General features: G+C 46.5%; 1 protein-coding gene across 1 annotated transcript in view; it reads left to right on the plus strand.

The window, feature by feature from the left end:
* Positions 1-515: 515 nt before the first annotated feature.
* The window catches only part of DRAP1 (DR1 associated protein 1), a 42315-nt gene continuing 17448 nt past the window's right edge, over positions 516-25382 (plus strand). Inside the window, exons 1-5 of the mRNA XM_068119992.2 lie at positions 516-957; positions 5200-5272; positions 12187-12280; positions 14438-14557; positions 17476-17569. Coding sequence (XP_067976093.2) covers positions 916-957; positions 5200-5272; positions 12187-12280; positions 14438-14557; positions 17476-17569 — 423 coding nt within the window. The 5' untranslated portion in view covers positions 516-915. The remainder of the gene's footprint in view (positions 958-5199; positions 5273-12186; positions 12281-14437; positions 14558-17475; positions 17570-25382) is intronic.

The raw sequence follows: 25382 nt of genomic DNA on the forward strand, positions 1-25382 counted from the left end.
CACACACACACACACACACACACACACACTCTACACACACAGTACACACGTGTACACACACACACAGTACACACGTGTACACACACAGTACACACGTGTACACACACACACACACACACACACACACACACACACACACACACACACACACACACACACACACACACACACACACACACACACAGTCCGTTCAAGAACTCCATTCACATAGTAAACACAGCACGCCGGAAGTTGAACATCACTGATCAAGACACACCGCAGCACATTCACCTCGCCGGAAAATGAACCGTGAACACACTTAATGCAAATATAATTATTATCGTACATCAGTTACACTTTAAACCCGAAGCATAGACCGAGTACACCCAGCAACCCGGAAGCTGCACACAACGATCAGCGATTCACGAACTTTATCCTTTCATCAAACACAGCACAGCAAATACTCCGGAACTCGAACACACCCAACGGAACATCTGGAGCACTCACACCCTCTCCACGATCCACAAGGAAATCGCACTGTACGCCGGGCACGAACCCGCACGATCACACGCACCATGTACTACTCGTGCCAAGAGTGAGCACGGACCCCATTAACCAGGCACGGGAAGAAAAGCAAAAGGGAAAAAAAGAAAAGTTCGAATGTAAACAATGCGAGAACAGATGGACGCTCTTGACGATAAAATAAATGTTTTTCGCGGAACGGGCACGAGCCTTCCGGGTGAGTTCAGTGGCAGGGAGGCCGTGCGTGAGAGAGAGAGAGAGAGAGAGAGTGAAGGGGAGAGGAAGAGGAAGAGAGAGGGAGAGAGACGGATACACGGACAAACAGACTGCCAGGGGAGAGAGAGGGAGACGAGAGCGTCGAGCCTCCGCCCGTGAGTGAGCTCCAGCCCCACGGCGCCGTGGCCGGCCCGAGTAATGCCGTCCAAGAAGAAGAAATACAACGCTCGCTTCCCGCCCGTGAGTCCCGACCGTGCGGCGTTTCGAACCGTCCGCCTGACGCGAGGCCCACAGCCCCTCGGATGTCACTCGCACGGGCGTTCGGCCGGACGCGTCGCGGACCGAGGGCCGACAGGCCTAGTTTCGATCCCGGCTCGGCTAGTGGTTGCCTGTGCCGGAGGGCTCGGGTTCCGCTCGGCTCCAGCATTGGGGAGAGCAGCCTGGATGTGTTGGATTCGAATAGTTTTTCATTATTTATATTATCATTGTATGTATAACACTTTGTGAGTCGAGCAAGGAACTACAGCAGAGCCGGAAAAGGCGCTCGTTTTGATGGTTTTCCCGTCAGGAGAGCTAGAAGGAAAATGAGTAATTTAGCACAGGTCGTCCACTACTAAGACTAAGCTAAGCGTGCCAGACATGGTCTTCGATACCCGGGCATGGTCCTCGATGACTGTAGATGACCGGGAATGGTCCTCGATGACCCTAGATGACTGGGCATGGTCCTCGATGACCGGGCATGGTCCTCGATGATCGGGCATGGTCCTCGATGACCCTAGATGACCGGGAATGGTCCTCGATGACCCGAGATGACTGGGAATGGTCCTCGATGACCCTAATGACCGGGCATGGTCCTCGATAACCCTAGATGACCGGGCATGGTCCTCGATGACCCGAGATGACCGATCATGGTCCTCGATGACCCTAGATGGCCGGACAAGGTCTTAGATGGCTGGACATGGTCCACGATTACCCTAGATGACTGGGCTTGGACCACGATGACCCTAGATGGCCGGGCATGGTTCTCCATGACCCTGGATGACCGGGCATGGACCTCGATGACCCTGGATGGCCGGACATGGTCCTCAATGACCCTAGATGGCCGGACATGGTCCTTGATAACCCTAGGTAGCTGGACATGGTTCTCTATGACCCTAGATAGCCGAACATTGGCCTCAATGACCCTAGATGACCTGACAAGATCCTTGATGCCCGGGCATGGTCCTTGATGACCCTAGATGACTGGCCATGGTGCTTGATGACCCAAGATAGCCGGATGTGGTCCTAGATGGCCAGTCAAGGTCCTCAATGATCTTAGATGGCCAGACATCAGGTCGCCGATGACCCTATATGGCCGGACATGGTCTTCAATGGCCAGACTCATGAAGCTGGACTACCTTGCTAATTTCAAAACCATTCTTTAATTGTTCGCTATGCAAACGGCGCCATTTAACCCTCTCCACCCATTTTCATATACAGTATTGAAATCAGATGTGGGGGAGTGGGGGATGTTGGTTTGGTGGTGTCTTCTCCATCAACCCCACCTCTCACTTCTGTCATTGTAGCCAGTTTTAACCTCACCACGTGGAGATACCTGGGGACCACCCTCCCCCCCCCCCCCTCTCCACCACACCATAGGGAATTCAGACTGGGAATGCTAGCTCAGTGCGTCGTTGCTGTGATTACATGTTTGGCGATACCTGGGGACCCTTCCCTCCACCAGCCCAGAGGGAATTCAGACTGGGAATTCTTGCTCAGTGCATCGTTGCCGTGATTACATGGTTGGTCTCAAGTAATGGTTTTGGATATCATATTGGGAAGTGGATACAGTTTCACACCAAGCAGCTTGGCTCATCGGCTTGGGTTTTAATGTTCAGCTGTACCAGGTGTGCCATTACGTATTCTTATGGCAAACGGAAGGATCCAGTTTATGTGGCACGGATGAGAGAACAACCAAATGGTGTGTGTGTGTGTGTGTGTGTGTGTGTGTGTGTGTGTGTGTGTGTGTGTGTGTGTGTGTGTGTGTGTGTGTGTGTGTGTGTGTGTGTGTGTGTGTGTGTGTGTGTGTGTGTGTGTGTGTGTGTGTGTGTGTGTGTGTATATATATATATATAGTAAAAATGTATTTTTTTTTGTTAGATTGTTAAATATTTGTGCTCGTTTTGTTAGCCAAAAATATTTTGTGAGATTGTAAAAAATATATATATATGTATTTATCAAATTATAATTTAAGTTCTCCAGCCTAATGAGCGCACGCTGTGACGTCACCGTCACGTACGTAAGCTTTGCCTGCCAAGCTCCGGAAGGAGCCATCCGACTGTGTAATTTAGATCTTAGTTCAGTTACTGTCATAAGTGCATCCAAAAACTCACAGTTACCGACCTGGTTTCGCCCTTGTTGGGGCTTCATCATGGCAACGCAGTGAGACCTGCATACACTTATGACTCTGAAAACCTTTCGGTTATATACCAGTCGTTATGCAACTTCATACCATGAGTGGTGCACCGCCGTTAAGTTATCCTATCCAGCTATGCTGTACCTTAATGGGAGCGATAAGCACCGCCTGCCACACGGTACATTATCTCTTTATCTTGATCATTAAATCTTGATCTTGCATTCAGATGATTCCATATAATGAGTGGATACCAGGGATAATGTACTGTGTGGCAGGCAGTGCTTATCGCTCCCATTAAGGTACAGCATAGCTGGATGGGATACCTTAATGGTGGTTCACCACTCATGGTATGAAGTCGCATAATGACTGATACGTATGTATGTATGTATGTATGTATGTATGTATGTATGTATGAATGAGACCCACCTGGTGTTATTTCAATGGCACTAAAGGGGCTTCAACCCAGGACCTTAAGATCTCAAGCCACCTTAACGCCAACACTAGGGTTGGCATAAGTCTGACGCAGTGTTTCTAAACAAGTCTTCCACATTCTGAATACTCTGTCACATTAACTTATTTGTTATGGGCTGGCAGGATGGCCTAGAGGTATGCATACTCAACTATTAGCGGTCTAGCCTGGGTTTGAATCCCGACCCAGCTATAAACTGTCGTCCCAGTGTTTCACAGGCAGGGTGATTCATCAATGTGTGTGCCGTCCCCCGGATGGATGTTAAACTGGGCGTCCCTTTCTTCCAGCATTCGTTGGTAGATGTTAAAGATCCCATGGTGTCCTTCGGAAGAGGATGCGAACTATCGCCGGCACCCTCAACAAATTACAAAATTCCTGCCTTAATAATTTAATAGAGCACAAGACCTGGCCAGCTTGTTCGTAAAAGACTTGGGGCAAGAACTTCATCTGGCCAACCCCACAAGAACGTGAGAATAATTGTGGCCTCTAAAGAAAGAAGAAGATTACCTTATTGGTGATGTCGGTGGGACCTGAGATGGAGTGTAAGTTTGTCCCTCACATTCTCTATCGTGGTGAGATATGGTTACCTATCCCCATCCAACCTCCCCACCCGCACATGGTGTGCACCTGATTAGAGACAGACAAGTAAGGGTTGGTTGACAAGCAAGACAAGCAAGACGCCCTGGTGTTGGGCTAGTGGCTAGGGTGCCGGCTTAGGATCCTAGGATCCTGGGTTCGAATCCCGGTCGATCGCTGAATTAACGCCAGGGAGGTTGACTCAGCCTGTCATCCTTCTGAGGTCGGCTAATTGAGTACCAGCTCACTGGTAATTCCCTGTTTGTCGTTAAAGGCGGCAAAAAGGGTTGGCGTCAGGAAGGGCATCCGGCCGTAAAACATTGCTTCAAAAAGGGGACCGAAAAACAACAACAACCACGGTTCCCGAAAAAGGCCAACCCCCGCTTTGTGGGGAAAAATGGCCTCTAAAGGTGGTTATATATTTTTTTTATAAGTAAGGCCTCACAAAGTCGAGCTTTATTGTCCTGAAAAACATCTATTATTTATATTTCTGAAGTTATCCATTACAAGCAGATGCGACTGCTCTTCTTTACCATTGATAACCTCTGTCCTATGCACCCAAGTGATGCCACCCCTGCGCCAACCTGGTCTTGTAAGCAGTCTTGATCTCCACCATACCTCCAATCCCTTGGACCACTAATGTTGGAAAACAACAAGTGGGATTGCTCTGTTTGTTGCATGCATCATGCACATACATTTTGTGTGGTGATAAGAATATTCCAGCGGTTTGCCCATTTACCCCGTGTGATATCCCTATATGTTCACTAACCCGTTCTTGTCAATGCCACAGATGTTTATAAAAACGACCGTTACCAGTACCTGTGAATCGTACCTGTGAAATGTTGAAGTGATGCAATTGACTTTGGTGCAAACTGATTACTCTCATGAGTGGACCTTACCTTTCATATTTGTGAGGTCACCGATATCGTGTTCTGCAAATGTTCACCTTTGGGTGACATATTCTGATGTGAGTTATTTATTCCTACAAGTGAAGTAGTTGCACTATGCTCTCCCTACCTCCATCCCTACCCTTGCACTTCCAGGCAAGAATAAAGAAAATAATGCAAACTGATGAGGAGGTTGGGAAGGTCGCAGCAGCTGTTCCAGTCATAATTTGTATCCTTGAGGTGCCATGTTGTTAAATGTGATGTTTTATAGGTACATTATATTAATATTTGAGAGTTATGGACGCAGTCGAGTCTGGTTTTGAAACCCGACCCAGATATAAACTCTCACCTTGGTGTTTCACATGCGGGCGAGGCATGTGTGTGCTGTCCCTTAGGATGGGCATTAAGCAGGCGGACACGTTTGCTAACGCGTTAAAGATCCCCTTTTAAAAAAATTAAAATTAAATTAAAAAAATTGAATAAGTTAGTCTTTCTTAAATAGGAGGCAAGTTATTGTTGGCATCCTGGCAAAATTGGCATCCTGGCTAATGACTTCCGCTTCCGGTCTTGCCGGCGAGGTTTCCGTTTTTTCGAAGCTGTCCACGCTCTCCACACTATTGAAGTTAAGTAATTGTTTCCATTTGTATTTTCGTCAAAACTATTTATTTTATGGTGTATGTACGTATAGTGTGTCCCAAGGAAGATTCTCTGTGTTAATCTTTCATACCTGTATGATATATCGTCGGTTAATTCGTGTCGTGTCTTTTGAGGCCTTGTACCGTGTTCGACCTTGAGGCTTTGTTTTTCTCTCAGCGGTCCATCAGTTGTGCTCCAACTACTTTCGTTCTCTGTTTTTTCCCAGCCTTTCCACCCCATACATCCTTGTTTAAAATCTCAACTCAAAAACAAAAAAACCAACAAAACATTTCCTTCTCTGTTCTTATTAGTTGTTCTTATTCGTTTATTCGTTGTTCTTATTCGTTTGTTTGTTCTTCGACCACGTGTTTCACCCACATTTCCCCAGATAGTTTTCACTGTTAAACTTTAAAATGTTTAAACTTTTCCCTGAAGTTCTGTATTCTGTCGTGTATTATACCACCTTTTTCTTCTTCTTCTTTAAAAGGTTGCTTTCGACTTGCTCACCAAATCTATTCATTCCAAAAAAAAATTCCATCTCTTACAGTGCCTCCTTCATACATTCCCTAAACTCTCCTGCTCTCCACCCCTCCTCCAGCGTCCTCAAACGTATTTTTTGACTCGAAGGTCACAAGAAACTCATTTTGCAATAAATGTTCGTTTCCCATTAATCGTACACTTTCCAAAATCCAATCTCACCCCTCCCCTCCAAATCCTCCCCATCACCCCTCCGCTCCAAATCTTCCCCATCACCCATCCCTTTCAAATCTCCCCCCTTGCCCCTTCCCTCCTAAACTCCCCCCACACCCTTCCCCTCCAAGACTCCCCCTTGCCCCTCCCCTCCTAGACTCCCCCCTCACCCCTCCCCTCCAAATCTCCCCCATCTCCCTTCCCTTACAAATCCCTCCCCTTGTCCCTTCCCTCCTAAACTCTCCCATAACCCCTCCCCTCATAAACTCCCCCCTAATCCCTCCCCTCATAAACTCCCCCCTCGCCCCTTCCCTTCAAATCTCCCCACCCTCATTTCTTCTCCATTTCCCCCCTCTCACCCCTCCTCCTCAAAGTGTCCTCCCCGCTTCTTCCCCCTTCCAACTCTCACCTCCATCTCCCTCAACCTTCTGCCTCGCTCTTTCCCCTCCTCAAATAACACCTCACTGTGCCTCACCCAATCACCATCAAACCTTTTGTCCGCCCCATTCTTCCCTTTCTCCAAGCTATTCTGAAATCTCTGACACACCTTCAACAGCTCTCCCTACCTCTTCCTCCTCTTCCACATCTTACCCTAGCCCTCACCCCCCCTGTTCTGTATCCGATGCTCCCCTTCCTCTTCATTGACGGTATGGACCTCAAACATCCGGGGCCTTCGCTCAAACTTGATTGATCTCTCCATACAGGTTGCTTCTGACAAACCAGACGTGATCTGCTTAACAGAAACTTTCCTCCTTCATGATGTCTCTGATTCCTTGGTATCTCTCCCAGGTTACTCCCTCCTCCGGTATGATAGACCTGAGCCTCGTCCTGGAGGTGGGGTTGCTATCTTGATAAAAAAAACTCTCTTCCTCACTCGCCCTGCATTGCCCTCTCTCCACCTCACCCCCAGGAATACCTTTGGCTATGGCTTCCCCTTCGCTCCCACCTTTTGTTCATATGTGTGTTGTACCGTCCACCAAACAGTGATGACTCCATCTCCATCTCGCTGTCTGATAATAGGGACCAACATCTATCTACCCATCCCAACTCTCTCTTCCTCATATGTGGTGATTTCAATTGTCACCATGCCAGTTGGCTGGGTGTGGGTACCTCTCTCACCAGCCATGGCTCTTCAGCAAAGGACTTCTGCGACTCACTGGGACTGACACAATCTGTCAATTTCCCGACCCGGATCTCAGTCAACGGAGCATCTTCTCTTCTGGACTTGGTTATGACGAACTTCCCTGAAAATGTCTGCTGCTCTTCTTCTGCTCCAATCGGCTCATCTGATCATGTGCTTGTTAAAGTGGACATCTCTCTGACCATTCGCAGAGAGCCTCCTCAGCGTCGACGAGTCTGGCATTTCACTCAGGCCAACTGGCACGGTCTTCAAGCAGCCATCAATCATCTGGACTGGTCTCCCATCTCTACCGCCTCTGACATCAACTCATCCTGGGAATTCTTCCAAAGTAAATTGCTCTCTCTCATGCACAGATTTATCCCATCTCGTCTTCAGTTGTCACAATAAATAATAATAATAAAGGAGTGTTATATAGCCCCATCAAGCAGAGTAAACTACCCTCATGGCGTTTTACATTATCATGCGAACGCACACACACCGCGAACACACACACACAATTATACACACACACGGACACACCTTAACTCTTGCCCTATTCCTCTCCCTTCCCATTCAAAACCCACAGATGTGTACTCCCCTTCCTCCTCCCCTCCCTCCCCCACACATGCACACAGACATACTCTCGATCTCTGTCCCACCTCAAACCAAAGGGAAAACAGGACTTAGACTTTGAAAGTACCCTTCCTCCCGTCCATGGTACACGGAATCTTGTGGTGACCCTGTTGCCCAAAAACAACTTGCTTTCGTCTCCTGGAAAGCAAATCCAACGGAAGGAAATCTCATTTCCTTTCACAAAGCCCGAAACAAGTGTGTGTCCACCCTCAGGAGAGCCAGGAAACAATATCTCTCCGTTCTCAAGACCGAACTCTCTTATCGGTCTCCCTCTTCCAAATCCTGGTGGCGTCTGGTCAAATCTGTTTCTGGTGTTTGTTCCCCCTCCACCCCCTCCCTCACCTCAAACGGCTACACGGCTGACTCCGCACGTGAAAAAGCTGAATGCCTCAACTCTGTGTTTGCCTCAAAATCTTGTGTCCCAAACCCATCCCTCTCTGTACCCACCGTACCCAGTCGTACCCCGCTGCTCCTGGACTCTGTGTCCTTTCCTCCTGACAAGGTGGAAAAGTTTCTGTCAACCCTCGACTCTGATTCCACAACTGGACCTGACGGCATCAGCCCACGGGTCCTAAAATCCTGTTCTTCCGCTCTTTCACTCCCTCTCTCTGTTCTCTTCAGCCTCTCTTTTGCTCAAGGTCATCTGCCATCTGCTTGGAAATCAGCCAACATCACCGCTTTGCACAAAAAAGGTGCAAAAACAGATCCTAGCAACGACAGACCAATCAGCCTTCTCCCAATTATCAGCAAAGTCATGGAATCCATCATTGCTTCAGATATGAAATCTTTCCCCTTCTCCAATGGCTTGATCTCTGATCATCAATTTGGTTTCAGACCTGGTCACTCTACTCTGGACATGCTGCTTCTGCTTTCTCAACAAGGGATGGAGGTCCTCAATGCCAAACAGGAAATTAGAGCAGTCTCCCTTGACATATCATGTGCCTTCGATATGGTCTGGCACCCCGCTCTGCTCACCAAACTCTCCTCCTTTGGTATCCATGGAAATCTCCACGCATGGCTGGCGGACTTCCTCTCTAGTCGTAGTCAACGTGTGGCCCTGAATGGGTTTCTCTCATCTCCTCTTCCTGTTCAGGCTGGAGTTCCCCAAGGCAGTGTTCTGGGCCCTGTGCTTTTTCTGGTCTTCATCAATGATCTCTCTGACTCTCTTGAAAATCCTCTCTATCGCTTTGCTGATGACTCCACTCTCTGTCGCTCCATTCCTCATCCCGCAGATCGGCAGTCTGCAGCCTCCTCACTCTCTGCAGACCTGGACAAAATCACAGACTGGGCAAACAAGTGGAATATGTCTTTCAATCCTGACAAATCTCACACTCTTACGATGTCTCTCCGAAAGGACCAACTGGACGACCCTCCCATCCACTTTCTGAATAATCCTCTCCAAGAAGTTCTGTCACTCAAGCTTTTGGGTCTCACTATCTGCCATGATCTTTCCTGGGAAAACCACATTTCAAATCTGGCCTCCAAAGCCAGTCGCCGACTGGGCATCCTCCGTCGTGCGAAGTCCTTCCTAGGCACATCTGAGCTCCTCACCACATACAAGGCTTTCATACGCAGCTCAATGGAATACTGCTCTCCCCTCTGGGCTGGTGCTCCTGCCTCACACCTAGCTCGTCTCCACGCTGTTGAAACCAAAGCATTCAGAATCATTGGAATCTCCCGCGATGAAGCTAACTCCAAGGGCCTTTCACTCACTCACCGCAGGCAGGTTGGTGGTCTTTTCGTCTTCTACCGACTCCTCTCTGGCCTTGCCCCCTTAGCTCCCTCTGGGCTCTGTCCCCCAAATATTCCTACAGGTCGCACAAGATCTGCCTGCAACCCTCTTATGGTCAAACTGCCAAAATCAAGACTCTCTACTCACCTTCACTCCTTCATGCCTCTTTTCTCCCACCTCTGGAACAAACTCTCTCACTCTCTTCAATCCCACTCCACCCTCCAGGTCTTTAAAACAGCTGTTCACCACCATCTCTTATCTTCCCCCATCCAAAACCTTGATCTTTTCTACCCCCGCTAATTTCACCCCAAATCCACTTTTTTGAAATACCAACTTCTGCCCTGGAGGTCCTTGGTGTCCTTGTGTTTTATACTTTTCCCACCCCCCCCCCCCCCTTCCCACGCCTCCTCCCCCCAAGCCCTCTCCCTCCCACACATCTCCCTGCTCTCAAATGTTGTGTTTGTGTGCTTCCCCTTCTCTCCCCATCTTGTCTTACTTCTTGTCTCTTTTTATATGTTTTGTTTGTCTGGTTGATTTGTTTGTGAAATAAATGTTGGCTCTTTCACGAGCCTCGATTCATTATACAAAAAAAAAATTAAAAAAATTCTGAATTTCTGCACCTTCAGTCAAATCTCAGGCTTGGTCAGCCGGTTCGTGAAAGACTTAGACCAAAAACATGCCCAGTCTGACCTCGCAAGTAGCCCGGCAGAAAATTTGCCCACTAACGCGATTGACTGGATACCTATCAAGGATCAAACTTGATCTGGAAATGTTCACAACTTGTGAGCATCCCACAGGTGTGTGGGCACCCCAGTGAGCTAGTTCACGGTACTGTGAGTGCACCATACTGTCGTAGGCCTAGCACGTGGGGCAACGACCACCGACCGCCACCACCAGGTTTCATGGTATAGCTTGTACAATCAATAACATACAGTGTAAATAAATTGCGAGACTTCAGTGAACCTTTTTCCCAATTACAAGGACATCAGAAAATAGCTGATAGAGCAATGCAGCAAATGGATTTGAACCTGGGATCCCAGCAATATGAGCGACACGTTCAGGGAAGAATGCGGAAAAGGCCAACTCGAACTTCAATTAATCTTCCAAACAAGTGTTTGTCGGAGGAAGCCATATGTTTGGTGCAAGTTCTTGATCCATCCGAGGATCTGAAAGGATGTGCCATGATTGGCTGAACAACGCCATGCCACAGGACGTGACTACTCGACAGAAATTGCTTGTAAATTCGCCAAAGTTGTATTTGTTGCTATAAAGGGATGCGCTAGATTGACGGTGATGAGCAGACAAAGTAGTTGAAGAGGCCCGGATTGTGCTTTACGTAAAGTTACTCAAGTAAACATAATGTAATCCATTTCTTGGTGATTTGTGGTGCTGTATTTGCGCATGATGTGACGTTTAACGGACCGTTTGATGTCTGGAGACGTTAGAGAACGTTTCGCTTCGCTGTTTTACGATCCTGTGATTTTACATGCACAATCTGATATTTCTCCTCTTTCATGGCAGAATCGAATGTGCAGCCATTACATGTTCCGAGCTCTTAAACAAGAGGCTTGGTAGGGTGTGGGAGGAGAGGGCAGGCGAAGGGGGCGGATTCGCTGCTTCCTCTTGTTGCGGTCAGGAATGTTAAGTGATGTTGCTTAGGAAGATGGAAAAAGACGCGTTTCCTATTTTTTTTTTTATAGCCAGGCTTTATTTTGTGTCGGATTCATTGGACAGTCTTTCATTCCACGATGATGACTATGGTATAGCGATATTTGAAAAATGATGTGGAGCATCCCTTTAAAGTCACAGCTTTCACATTTACCTGCATAATTCACCGAAGGTGGAAGGAGGTTATGTTTTCATCCCTGTCTGTCTGTCTGTTTGTCTGTCTGTCTGTAAGCACGATAACTCAAAAAGTTATAGATGGATTCGGACGAAACTTGGTGGACGGGTTAGGTGTGTGACAACGACGAATTGATTTGATTTTGGTGAAGACCCGAAGCCGGATCCTCATACGAGAAATATTTAATCTTTAAAGTTTTTCTTAACCATTCAGAGAACAAGAACAAGCCGATTAGCTTTTTATTCAGGTCCGGCTCCAGATCCGGCCTATCAGTGGGATACAAAACATAAGCTGTTCAGCCTGGCGGAGGTTTGCGCTCTACCGAGTGATGTTCTAGTTTGAGACTAAATTCCTGCTGAGTTTCCCTTCAATTGAACGAGGTACCATTATGGATGTGCTGGTCGACTCCATTGAAACAAGATGTGCTTCTTACTTGTACCTTCGTTTCGCTGCCATCGTTTCACTGTCTTTCTTGATTTCCGGTGTCAGCTCGAGCCTTGGAGCTCTTTTTAGAATCCCTTTTAACCAAAGCCTGCCAGGTGACACAGTCGCGCAATGCGAAAACTATGACCACATCGCATTTGTGAGTATTCTTTGCGTACTTGCACGCTTTCTCCTTTTAATTAACTTGTGTCACTTTCTGTACACAGTATTCATTTTCTGACTCGCAATTGTCGAATGCTCCATTTAAAATGATTTTGCATTCTACAGACTTGGCATTTAATATAGAATATATATTTTTTCTTGACTTGGGTTTACTATATAAATCTGGTGAGTTTCTTTTACACTTTGGTGATTTATTTTTTTAAAGAACCATGTCACTGATTGTCTGTCGCAGCAAGAAGTCAACAACAGGATTATATCACAGGTGGCGTGGCAATATGTACGGACAGGTGCATTTGATGATTGGCTTCACAGTCGGGTATACAAGGGTTGTTGCGTTCTGTATTAGTGGAAAACAACTGCTGCACGTCTCCAAAAGTTATTGCCGCTTCCTCTGGAGATGGTCCGTCAACTCGACAATGCTGTTTGTCATGGAGTGGTGGCTTTACGAAATTACGGCATGAAACAGCGTGCTATTGCTCGGCATTATGGCATCACTCAAGGTCAGGTGTCAAAGATCCTGAAAAGAAATGCTCAGAGGGGTGTCCCTACTCCAATACCGAGTCCAGGACGTCCCCGCAGAACCACAAGGAGGGATGATCGCCAGCTGCACCGGTTAGTCCGCAATGGCCGTACCAAGTCAGCTAATTGGCTTAGGGCTGAGTGGCAGCAACTGACAAATGTGCCTGTATCCAGAAGGCTAGTCAACCAACGACTGGTTCAAGCAGGCTATCGTGCCAGGCGTCCCCTGAGAAAGCCACGCCTGACCAGACAACACCACCAGCGCCGATTGCAGTGTGCCAGAGAGCACCGTCAATGGCAGCCAGGACACTGGAATCACGTGATCTTCAGTGACGAGTCTAGATTTCTGGTCTATCGTCAAGATGGCCACGTCCGAGTGCGCAGATAAGTGCATGAAGCCTACAACAAAGATTGTATAGTGCCAAGAGTCCAAGCTGGAGGTGGTGGGGTGACCGTTTGGGCTGCTTTTCATGCAGGGGGCAAAACTGACCTGGTTGTTCTGAATGGAAACCTGAACCAGTTCAAGTACAGGGCCATTCTGGAAAAAAACATTGCTTCCATTTGCTCGTGCAGCCTTTCGAGGAAACTTTGTCTTCCAAGATGACAATGCACGGCCTCATCATGCTCGCATGATCCAACACTTTCTTGCTGACCGTGGTGTAGAGCATATGGAGTGGCCTGCCATGTCCCCGGATATGAATCCGATAGAGAACTTGTGGGCAGAATTAACGCGTCAAATCGACCACTTAGACCAGCAGCCGACCTATGTGCGTGAATTGCAGCAGGCTATTGTCACTGCATGGCAAGCGATTCCTGTCCAAACCTTGGCAAATCTCGTGAACAGCATGCCTCAACGTGTACGTGCTCTCCTGAATGCTCGTGGGGGTTACACGAAGTACTGAACTGTAATTTTACTGTCCGTAATCCCAGTCGTAATTTAACTTTGATTTTTGTTAAAAAAATTTTTGGCTAATGTGCAAAATAAAGAGATACTTCTGGAAAACGTACAGAAGTTTAACACAGTACTGTCCATTAATTGAGTTCGATATCAGTTTACATCACCTTCAAGGATCAATTTATTTGTTTCGAAATGTCAAATGTGGTTTTTGTTTCTTTTAAAGGTCACATTAACAAAATCAAGAATAATTTCAACATAATTCCAATGAACTTTTGGTTCTAAGACATCTTGAAAAGTAAGTTCACCCCCACAAAAAAAATATTCCATATTAAATGCCAAGTCTGTATGAACGTCGAATATGATTGTTGTACAAGATATGCTACATTTGTCCCGTTAAGTTGTGCTATGGAAAAGCATTCACCATGACATCCATGCATCGTGTGCTTATGGTTCAGACACACACAGGCTTCTCTTATGCCATAAATAAAGGGTGTTGTCACACTGTACTTATTGCTTGCTCACAACCAAATGTTCTACAAAAAGCTTCTTTTTTTTAAAGAACAATTTGTATCGGATCTGCAAGTTGTTGTGATTAGTTTTCTGCCATCTTTGCATGATTAAAATAAAGTTTCCTTTTATCCTTCATTCGATGGTGGATTACCCACCAGTGAAGCAATGTGTGCTTGTAGAGGTTGATAGCTTGTGCTTCGTGTACAGGAAGCAGTGCATCGAGTCTGAGCAGCAATACGATTTCCTCAAAGACCTTGTGGCTGGCCTGCCAGATATGCAGGGTGACAGAGAAGAAGCAGGGAACGAAGGAGACAAGTCAATAAAGCGGTATGGCAAATTGCATCCTGCATTTCTAATATGTGTATGACAAGGATTTGTTACCCCGTGCACGCGAAGAGAGGAGAGCAGGGTTAAGCAATTGGTGGCGTTTGTCTGTCTGGCCTTCTGTATACAAATGATCGAGGAACAACTTAATTTTAATTGAATGTTAGATTTTGGACACGAATTGAAACATGAATCGGAACACAAATCGCAATATGAATGGGAAAACAAACCTTTAGTTTAACAGTACTTTGGCTCCGCATTTTGCCCGATTGTGCATGCACAGAGAGGAGTGAAGTAATATTTCTTACACTGTCTGCCTGTCTTGTAGTGAAAAAAAATTGAAAATCATTCCAAACAGTGATGTCATAATAGACATAAACATCAGGCACGTAGAACTAATGTAACGTGTTAAATAAGGTGGTGTAAAAGACTGTATCAATGGCGGTAAACTTTCAGAATATTTTTTTCGACAACCTTTAAAATCTTTATTTTGTTCCAATTGGATTATATATATCTGAACACTGTAGAACTGTATTGAAAAAGCTTCCAGACCTCTCTCCAAGATGCGAGGCTTTATTGAAATCGATCTTTGGCATCCGACACGGCAGACAATAATTTCATCAGTCCTACAAAGCAAATAAAGCTCTCCAATGCTCTCCAATGGCTTGATCCTACAAAGCTCTCCAATGGCTTGATCTCTGATCATCAATTTGGATTCAGACCAGGTCACTCTACTCTGGACATGCTGCTTCTGCTGTCTCAACAATGGATGGAGGTCCTTAATGTCAAACAGGAAATTTGAACTGTCTCCCTTGACATATCACGTGCCTTCGATACGGTCTGGCACCCTGCTCTGCTCACCAAACTTTCCTCCTATGGTATCCATGGAAATCTCCACGCATGGCTTGTGGACTTCCTCTCTGGTCGTAGTCAACGTGTGCCCTGAATGGAATTCTCTCATCTCCCCTTCCTGTTCAGGCTGGAGTTCCCCAAGGCAGTGTTCTGGGCTCTGTGCTTTTTGATCTGTGCATCAATGAACTGTGCAGTTCTGGGCTCTGTGCATCAATGATCTCTCCGACTCTCTGGAAAATCCTCTCTATCTCTTTGCTGATGACTCCACTCTCTGCCGCTCCATTCCTCATCCTTAAGATCGGCAGTCTGCAGCCTCCTCACTCTCTGCAGACCTGGACAAAATCATAGACTGGTCAAACAAGTGGAACATGTCTTTCAATCCTGACAAATCTCACACTCTTACTATGTCTCTCCGAAAAGACTGTCTGTCTGGACAACCCTCCCATCTACTTTCTCAACAATCCTCTCCAAGACGTTCTGTCACTCAAGCTCTTGGGTCTCACAATCTGCCATGATCTTTCCTGGGAAAAACACATTTCCAAGCTGGCCTCCAAAGCCATTTGCCGACTGGGCATTCTCCATCATGCGAAGTCCTTCCTTGGCACACCTGAGCTCCTCACCACATACAAGGCTTTCATCCGCAGCTCAATGGAATACTGATCTCCCCTGTGGGCTGGTGTTACTGCCTCAGACCTAGCTCGGCTTCACGCTGTTGAAACCAAAGCTTTCAGAATCATTGGAATCTCCGCAATCAAGCTAACTCACTCACCGCAGGCAGGTTGGTGGTCTTTCTGTCTTCTACGGACTCCTCTGTGGCCTAGCCCCCCTCCCTCCCCCCAGCCCTGTCTGTGCTCTGTTCCTTAAATACTCATACAGCTCACACAAGATCTGCCTGCATCCCTCTTCTGGAGAAACTGCCAAAATCAAGACTTTCTATTCACCTTCGCTCTTTCATGCCTCTTTTCTCCCGCATCTGGAACAAACTCCCTCACTCTCTTCAATCCCACTCCTCCCCTAGGTCTTTAAAACAGCTGTTCGCCACCATCTATCTTCCCCCATCCAAAATCTTGATCTTTTCTACCCCTGTTAATTCACTCCAGATACACTTTTCTGAAATACCGACTTCTTTCCTGGAAGTCCTAGCTGTGTCGATGTGTTTTTTTTTGTTTTTTTTAACCTCTCCCACCCTTTGCCCCAAGCTCTCTCCCTCCCACAGATCTACCGATGTCCCTGGTCTCAAATGTTGTACTTGTGTGCTTCCCCCTCTCTCCCCATCTTGTCTCCCGCTCTCTTTATTTTGTCTTATGTATCCGTTTGTTTTTTTTGTCATTAATGTTAGCTCTTACATGAGCCGCAATCTTGTATCCCCTCCAAAAAAAAGCATTACAAAGCATTAGAAAAAAAAAGCATTATAAAGCAAAGTCAAGCATTCTAAGACATTAGTCATCAATCCCAGTCACTCCTTACCAAGAAGACCCAGTGCTCATGTCTGCATTCCTCATTCAGCAGACAGGATACTGACCTGGTCGCTCACCGAGCGTTCGCCCATAAATAGGCATCCAAAATGCTCCATGCCTGTGAAGGCTCCCCTTCTCCTTCTTCTCCTTCTTCTTCTTCTTCTTCTTCTTCATTTTCACCACAAGAACAAATCGCTTTATTAGCATTTTCAAAACCCTACTGTTTAGCAAATTTGCTGCTCATCGACGCTGCCCATGCCCTTGTTTCTCCAGACAGTGTGGGTAAGGTGTTCTATGAACTCTCTAGTTAATGATTTGCCATTTGCCAAAAGAAAATCATTCATTTATGCATTACACTTCAGTGGCTCAAAATGCGAGCTGTAATTATTGTAGAACTTGATAATTGAGAGATTTCTGGAACATTTTGTTCAGTTTTGCACATGATTTTAAGCAGCCACGTCAAATCTGAGACATCATTGTTATGTTGAGATGCCACATTTGACAGCAAGATGTGTGTGTGTGTGTGTGTGTGTGTGTGTGTGTGTGTGTGTGTGTGTGTGTGTGTGTGTGTGTGTGTGTGTGTGTGTGTGTGTGTGTGTGTGTCACATACAGAGTTAAGAGGCTTGGAGTATGGAGGAGGAATGCCAATGGTGGTGGTACAGGCAAAGTTAAGGACAAGCAGTCTGAGTCGGATACTGATCAGGAAGTAAGTTTTTATGTCACAAAGTGATTTTAACTGACATGGAGGAAAAATTACCAACCATGTTTATACATATTTACGAGTATATATATATATATATATATATATATATGTACAGTGAAACCTTGACTTACGAGTGCACCAACTTACGAGTTTTCCGAGATACGAGCCGTCGCTCGGGCGGTTTATTGCTTTGAGATGCGAGCCGAGATCTGAGTTACGAGCTTACGCCACCCGCCACCAGGTGGGTTCCGGTCACGTGGTTATCTTGCCGTGCAAGCATCTCTGCCGTATATCGCTGCTGTTTTGTTTTCGCATTTTGGTTATTTTGGAGCTTACGCCACCCGCCACCAGGTGGGTTCCGGTCACGTGGTTATCTTGCCGTGCAAGCATCTCTGCCGTATATAGCTGCTGCTTTGTTTTCGCATTTTGGTTATTTTGGAAAATTTCTTAGTTTTAACCATGGGTCCTAAGAAATTGAGTGCCAAGGGCAGTACTGAGAAGAAGAAGAGGATGATGTGCTTGGATATAAAACACGCAATCGTCGAAAAACATGAGCGAGGTGTGCGTGTTGTCGACTTGGTGAGGCGGATGTGAAGGCAGCTGAAGATTTTATTATAACTTTTGCCGAACTGATAGAAGCCGAACGATACATCCCCCAGCAAATCTTCAACTGTGACGAGACAGGGCTCTTCTGGAAAAAGATGCCGAGGAGGACGTATATAACGGCAGAGGAGAAGAGCATGCCAGGCCACAACTTGTTCAGAGTGCCGGCGATAGCTCGCCTTCTCTTTGTGGAAAACACGGTGAGATCCTTAACATCCAACAACTAATGGGACGCAAACGGGGCGCCCAGTTTAGCGGTACACACATTGATGAATCACCCTGCCTGTGATTCACCCATGACACTTTATAGCTGGGTCGGGATTCAAACCCAGGCTGGACAGTTTAGAGTCAAGTGTGCGTACCTCCAGTCCAGGCCATCCTGCCAACTTGTATGCTGCATACAGGTGAAATATAAAGCGCGAGATATTTTTTATATATACTGTATATTTAAAAAAAAATTGGTGTGGCTTTTGGCGGGCTGGAACGGATTAATAGCATTTCAATGCATTTTAATGGGGAAATTTAATTTGAGAAACGAGCAAATTGAGTTACGAGCTCGGTCACAGAACGAATTAAACTCGTAAGTCAAGGTTTCACTGTATATATATATATATATTGTTACAGCCCGCGGATAAGATGTTATGTTTGCCGAGCGGATGGCCCCGCGGTCGTACAGTTACCCCGACTAACCCGATTCCCGAGCGTTGGCCGGATCGCGCCACAGATATTCAATATGGAAAAGACAAAAGCGACACGGATGTGAAGAAGAAGAAGACGAAAAGGTTGGCAATACTACTAAATTTATTCCTATTATTTACCTGCTCAAAATAACCAAGGAAAAAGGAAAGATAAGAAAATAATATACAGAAGATTTTAGAGACACAGTGAAAATACTAGCTTATCTAACAGGCTTAACTTATTCCCAGGGACAAGACAAAAGACAGACTACGAACACACTTACACGGGGGATGATGATAGGAATGGCAGGAGGTGGATGGCTGGAGGGGGGAGGCCTGGTCCACGGATACCGCAGCTCGATCGGCACATTTGGCAGCCGCCGTTCCTTTTCGGTCCTGCTCAAAACGTCCGTCTGGTTCCAAGCTGCTGTGGCTGCAGTTTCGGTGGCTCAAGCTGCTGTGGATGCAGTTTCGGTGGCTCAAGCTGCTGTGGATGCAGCCGCCACTCTTGTCATGGACCTCTCTTTGTCATGGACCTCTCTTTGTCATGGACCTCTCTTTGTCATGGACCTCTGTTGTCATGGACCTCTCTACGCAACTCCTGACCACTCTTGCGCGCACGCTTTTATAACGCCTCCGGCGATCAAGCCGCCGGCCTTCAGGACACGCCCATCGGTGTGCTCACCTCGGCCCTGGTTGGTCGCGCGACCCTCTGGCTCTGCCCTTGATGACGATGGGCGGGCACGCCTTTCTTCCCCAACCTTGCCTCGTGGCCAATGGTGGTTGAAGAAACCGCCCAAAATGCAGTTGGCCATTGAAATGAAATGAAAGGGGATCTACTCTTATTTCACTTGGTGCAATACAACAACAACAACAACAACATGCATTTTAAGGCCATTTTCCCTGCTAGAGCGGGGGTTAGCCTTGCGGTCCCCATGAAAATCTTCTCCATTTTGCCCTATTTTCTGCATCTCTCCTTGTTAACCCCCTGGCCCACATTTCTTCTTCCACCATCTTTAGCCAAGTCTTTCTCGGTCTTCCCCGTCCTCTACTTCCTTCTACATTCATTTCCATCACTCTTCTCAACCAGTCACTTTCATCCTTCCTCAATACATGACCAAACCATCTCAACCTGTTCCTCTTCACAGCATCAATCACAGGCAATATTCCCATCATCTTTCGCAATTCATCATTTGTCTTCCTCTCTCTCAACGATACTCCGCACATCCATCGAACCATTCGCATTTCCACCCTTTCCAGCCTTCGTTGCTGCTCTACGTTCATTACCCATGTCTCGCTCCCATAAATCATAACACTTCTCACACATGCAGCATACACCTTTCCCTTCAGCTTCAACGACACTCTCCTCCTCATCAGCACGCCACTCAGTTCCCGAAACTTCTTCCATGCGCATCTCACTCGAGCAACCGTTGCCGAGTCTGATCCACCTTCTCCATTCAGCATGTCTCCGAGGTAGCAAAATGTTTTCACACCTTCCAGCTTCACGCCGTCTCCAAGATCCAACTCAACATTTCCTCCATCTGCAGCTCCCTCTGTGCACACCTTACATTTGAATGTAGCCGCCACACTGGTAAATGACCCTCTCAGACCACTACATTTTTGATGAACCCACTCAGCACACATTGTACATTGAATGGAGTTCACTCCGACACCCTTCCTGCACACAGCACACGGCCACTTCCCAGTTCTTTCCACCTCACCACATGCTTTACCACTTTCCATCACCTTTGTCTTTCCAATATTCACCTTCAGACCTTTTGTCTCCATACATTCCTTCCACTTGTTCATCTTTTCCTTCAGTCCATCCATACTTTCTGCAATCAACACCAGATCATCTGCATACAACAACTCCCATGGTAAACCCTCCTTTACGTTCTGAGCCAGCACCTCCATCACAGCTACAAATAGTAGTGGACTTAGTACCGACCCCTGATGCACTCCCACCTTCACCTCAAACTCACCACTGTTCCCGTCCTTCCTCCTTACAGCTGTGCGTGCTCTTTTGTACATTGCCATCACTACTGTGATCAACCATTCCTGCACTCCTAACTTCCTCAATGCCCATGTCAATACTTTGCGTGGAACCCTATCGAATGCTTTCTCCAGATCAACAAACCCAAAAAACAACTTCTTCCTCTTATCCATGTACTTCTCCTGCAACTGCCTCACAATGAAAAGCGCATCTGTCAATCCTCTTCCTGGCATAAATCCAAACTGCATTTTGTCGATCTTCACTTTCTTCCTTATCCTCCTCTCCAACACCCTTTCCAATACCTTCATTCCATGCTCCAATAACTTTATGGTGCAATGGGATATATTGGTGCAATGGAGTATTTAAATTAATGGGAGACACAGCCTTACCCTAACACACATAATAAGGATATAAGCTACTGAACAAGGGTATTATAGTGTCCTTCAATGTATGCTTTATGGAATTAACTACCGGAACGCCCTTTGACCTTTATACAACAGACTGGAGGCAGGAAGGCGATATTTTACAACAATTTACAATACAATAAAAACACAATCAAAAAAACTCAATCCTCATATCCGCAACAATATATATATATATATATATATATATATATATATATATATATATATATATATATATATATATATATATATACACACACACACACACACAGACTTGGCATTTAATATGGAATATTTTTTTTGTGGGGGTGAACTTACTTTTCAAGATGACTTTGAACCAAAAGTTCATTGGAATTATGTTGAAATTATTCTACATTTTGTTAATGTGACCTTTAAAAGAAACAAAAACCACATTTGACATTTCGAAGCAAATAAATTGATCCTTGAAAGTGATGTAAACTGATATCGAACTCAATTCACGGACAGTACTGTGTTAAACTTCTGTACGTTTTCCAGAAGTATCTCTTTATTTTGCACATTAGCCAAATTTTTTTTCAACAAAAACAAAACCTAAATTATGACTGGTGTTATGAATTCCGGATTTATGTGAATTACTATTCAGGTCATTTCTTATTAATGTTTATTCTATTAAAGGTTGTTGTGGTCAAATGGTTAGAAGCGCTCCTGGTAACAACGCGACCGGAAACGGGATCGTAAACCGGAAGAGAAAAAGGAGAAAAAGGAGGACAAGGTGGAGAGAGAAGCGGCCATCTTGATCTTCGACCAGCTCCGACGCGAGCCGAGTCGATCTTTACCTGCTTTGGAACGCTGAGTTTGAAAAGCCCGTCTGGCGAGAGGAGTTACCTGCGCGGGTGATTGCCTGTTTCGTGTTAGGTTGCCGTGGGTTCCTGGAAGGAACCAAGCGTCCGGCACTGTTCGCCTCGACGCCGACGAGTGCGTGTACGGGTCGCGCCGTGGGCCTCGCACGCTTTGCGAGCCGTTCACAGCCCAGAGGCCGCGATCACGGGCTCCGACCCTGGTGGCGTCCCGAGGAGGTGTCCACTGCAGCAGCTGTTCCCGGTACGGGACGTGCACGTTTGGAGCACGTCAGCCAGGGGTCCGTTCAACCGCCCGTGTGCGGAGATCGAATTACTTGGGCCTCGACCTTCACCTTGGTTTGGAGGGGCCCAGAGACATTGTGAGGGACATTGACTATTGAGGGTGCCGTGAGTGGGGTTCAAGGGGGGAATATATAAGATGGCCATCTTATAAATATTGTTGGAATATTCATATTGAGCGTTGAAGTATTGTGTTGTTGATGATTCTATTCAGGGGTGAATATATTATTGATTGATCCGGATCCTTGGCGTGGTTTCCTTATTGATTGGGATTGTTTCCTTTGTTGGGCCACTGGAGAGTTTACTTAGTATTGATTGCGTCCCAAAAGCGTATAAATCATATATCTTTCTGGCGGGGTTCCTCTCAAGGTCCGGGGGTCGCCGAGAACAGGTGGTCACAGGGAGGACCACGTAACAGAATAACTGGAGGGTGTACTTAGTATTGATTGCGTCCCGAAAGCGTATAAATCATATATCTTTCTGGCGGGGTTCCTCTCAAGGTCCGGGGGTCGCCGAGACCAGGTGGTCACAGGGAGGACCACGTAACAGAATTGGGGGCTCGTCCGGGATATATAAAATTGTATAAAATAATAAAATAGATCTCGCGTATAAAATTGTATAAAATAATAAAATAGATTGAGGTCTCGCGAGATCTTGGAGACGGTGGCAGGGGTTTTCGACGGTCCACACGGTCTCCACGTTTTTCAAAGTTAAGTCTGTTCACAATTGTATTTTGTCGAAACTGTATTTATCGTTCGGTGTGTGAACTTATAGTGTCCCCCTTGGAAGTTTCTCGGTGCTTATCTTTCATAAATTAATCGTTTGTTTGCCGCGTCGTGAGCAAGGCCTTGCAGCCTCAGGCTTCCCCCGTCGAAGGTTGTTTCTTCCTTTGCTGTTTTGCTAGCTTTATTGATTTCCCCTTCTCCACCAAGCTTCACCAAACATCTCCTATTTGTCTAACGTTGTAACCGCCACACCCCCCCCCCCCCAAAACAAACAAAAAAACAAACAGAAAAAACTTTTATTTCCCTTTCTCCTCGTGTGCTTTTGCCTCTGCCCACGTGCGCTGTCTCGCCCCGGCCCCATTTTCCCCTTGCCTTCCACCTTTTGCCCTGTTCAAGTGACTCGTGTTCGTCGCTCTAGGCTTCCTCTCCCCATTGGTATTTTTGTGAATATAAGATTGTTCTTCACAGTTCTGTGTAAATATGTTTCAACTATCCCCTTCAGTGTTTTATTCAGTGGTTTATTACAACACACTGTTTTTCTTCTTATTTAAAAGGCTCCTTTCAATTTCCTCTTCAACTCATTCCATTTCAAAAAAATATTCAATCTCTTATGATTCCAAATCACTCCATGCTCTAAATTCTCATTCATTCCATCCCTCCTCCATCGTTCTTAAACGAATCGCTAACTTGAAAATCACAACAAACACAATTTGTTATATATGTTCATCTTTCATTAATCATCCACTTTCTAAACTCCCCCCTTGCCCCTCCCCTTCAAATCTCCCCCCCAACTATCCCTCCCAAATTCTCCCTCCTCCCACCTCCGTCTCAAAGCTGCCTCCTCCCCACTTTGTCTCCCTTCTATGTCATACCTCCACCTCCCCCAACCTTCTACTTGCCTCTGCCCCCCCTCAAACAAACTCTCACTGTGCCTCATTCCATCACCATCAAACCTTTCGTCCTCCTCATCCTTCCCTTTCTTGTAACTCTTCTGTAATCTCTGACACACTATCAACTGCTCTTCCTACATCCCCCTCTCACCCTTCATCTGACCCTACCCTCCCCTCCCCTGTCCTGCACCCGATGCTCCCCCTCTCTCCTCACTAATGGTAGACCTCAAACATCCGGGGCCTTCGCTCAAACCTGATTGATCTCTCCATTCAGGTTGCTTCTGAAAATCCAGACTTGATCTGCTTAACAGAAACTTTCCTCCTTCAAGATGTCTCTGATTCCTTAATATCTCTTCCTGGTTACTCCCTCCTCCAGTACGATAGACCTGAGCCTCGTCCTGGTGGTGGGGTGGCTATCTTTATCAAAAACTCTCTTCCTCACTCTCCCTGCACTGCCCTCTCTCCACCCCACCCACAGGAGTACCTCTGGCTATGGCTTCCTCTCCGCTCCCACCTTTTGTTCATATGTGTTCTGTACCGTCCTCCAAACAGTGATGACTCCATTTACATTTCTCTGTCGGACAACATGGACCAACTTCTATCAACTCATCCAAACTCTGTCTTCCTCATATGTGGTGACTTCAACTGTCATCATGCCAGCTGGCTGGGTGTGGGTTCATCTCTCACCAGCCATGGCACCTCAGCAAAGGACTTCTGCGACTCATTGGGACTGACACAATCTGTCAATTTCCCGACCCGGATCTCAGTCAATGGAGTATCTTCTCTTCTGGACTTGGTTATGACTAACATCCCTGCAAATGTCTGCTGCTCTTCTTCTGCTCCAATCGGTTCTTCTGATCATGTGCTTGTTAAAGTGGACATCTCACTGGCCATTCTCAGAGAGCCTCTTCAGCGCCGACGAGTCTGGCATTTCACTCAGGCCGACTGGCACGGTCTGCAAGCAGCCATCAATCAACTGGACTGGTCTCCCATCTCTAACGCCTCTGACATCAATTCTTCCTGGGAATTCTTCCAAAGCAAACTGCTCTCTCTCATGCACAGATTTATCCCATCTCGTCTTCAGTTGTCTTACCCTTCCTCCCGTCCATGGTACACTGAATCTTGTGGTGAGGCAGTTGCCCTGAAACAACTTGCCTTTGCATCTTGGAAGGCAAATCCAACTGAAGGCAATCTCAGTTCCTTCCACCAAGCTCGAAACAAGTGTGTTTCTACCCTCAGGAGTGCCAGGAAGCACTATCTCTCCACACTCAGGATTGAACTCTCAAACCTGTCCCCTTCCTCCAAATCCTGGTGGTGTCTGGTCAAATCCGTTTCTGGTGTTTGTTCCCCCTCCATCCCCTCCCTTACCTCAAATGGCTACACAGTTGACACCGCACGTGACAAAG

The sequence above is a fragment of the Myxine glutinosa genome, chromosome 6 (genome assembly GCF_964187855.1).
Source record: "Myxine glutinosa chromosome 6, kmMyxGlut1.1, whole genome shotgun sequence".
Taxonomy (NCBI): domain Eukaryota; kingdom Metazoa; phylum Chordata; class Myxini; order Myxiniformes; family Myxinidae; genus Myxine; species Myxine glutinosa.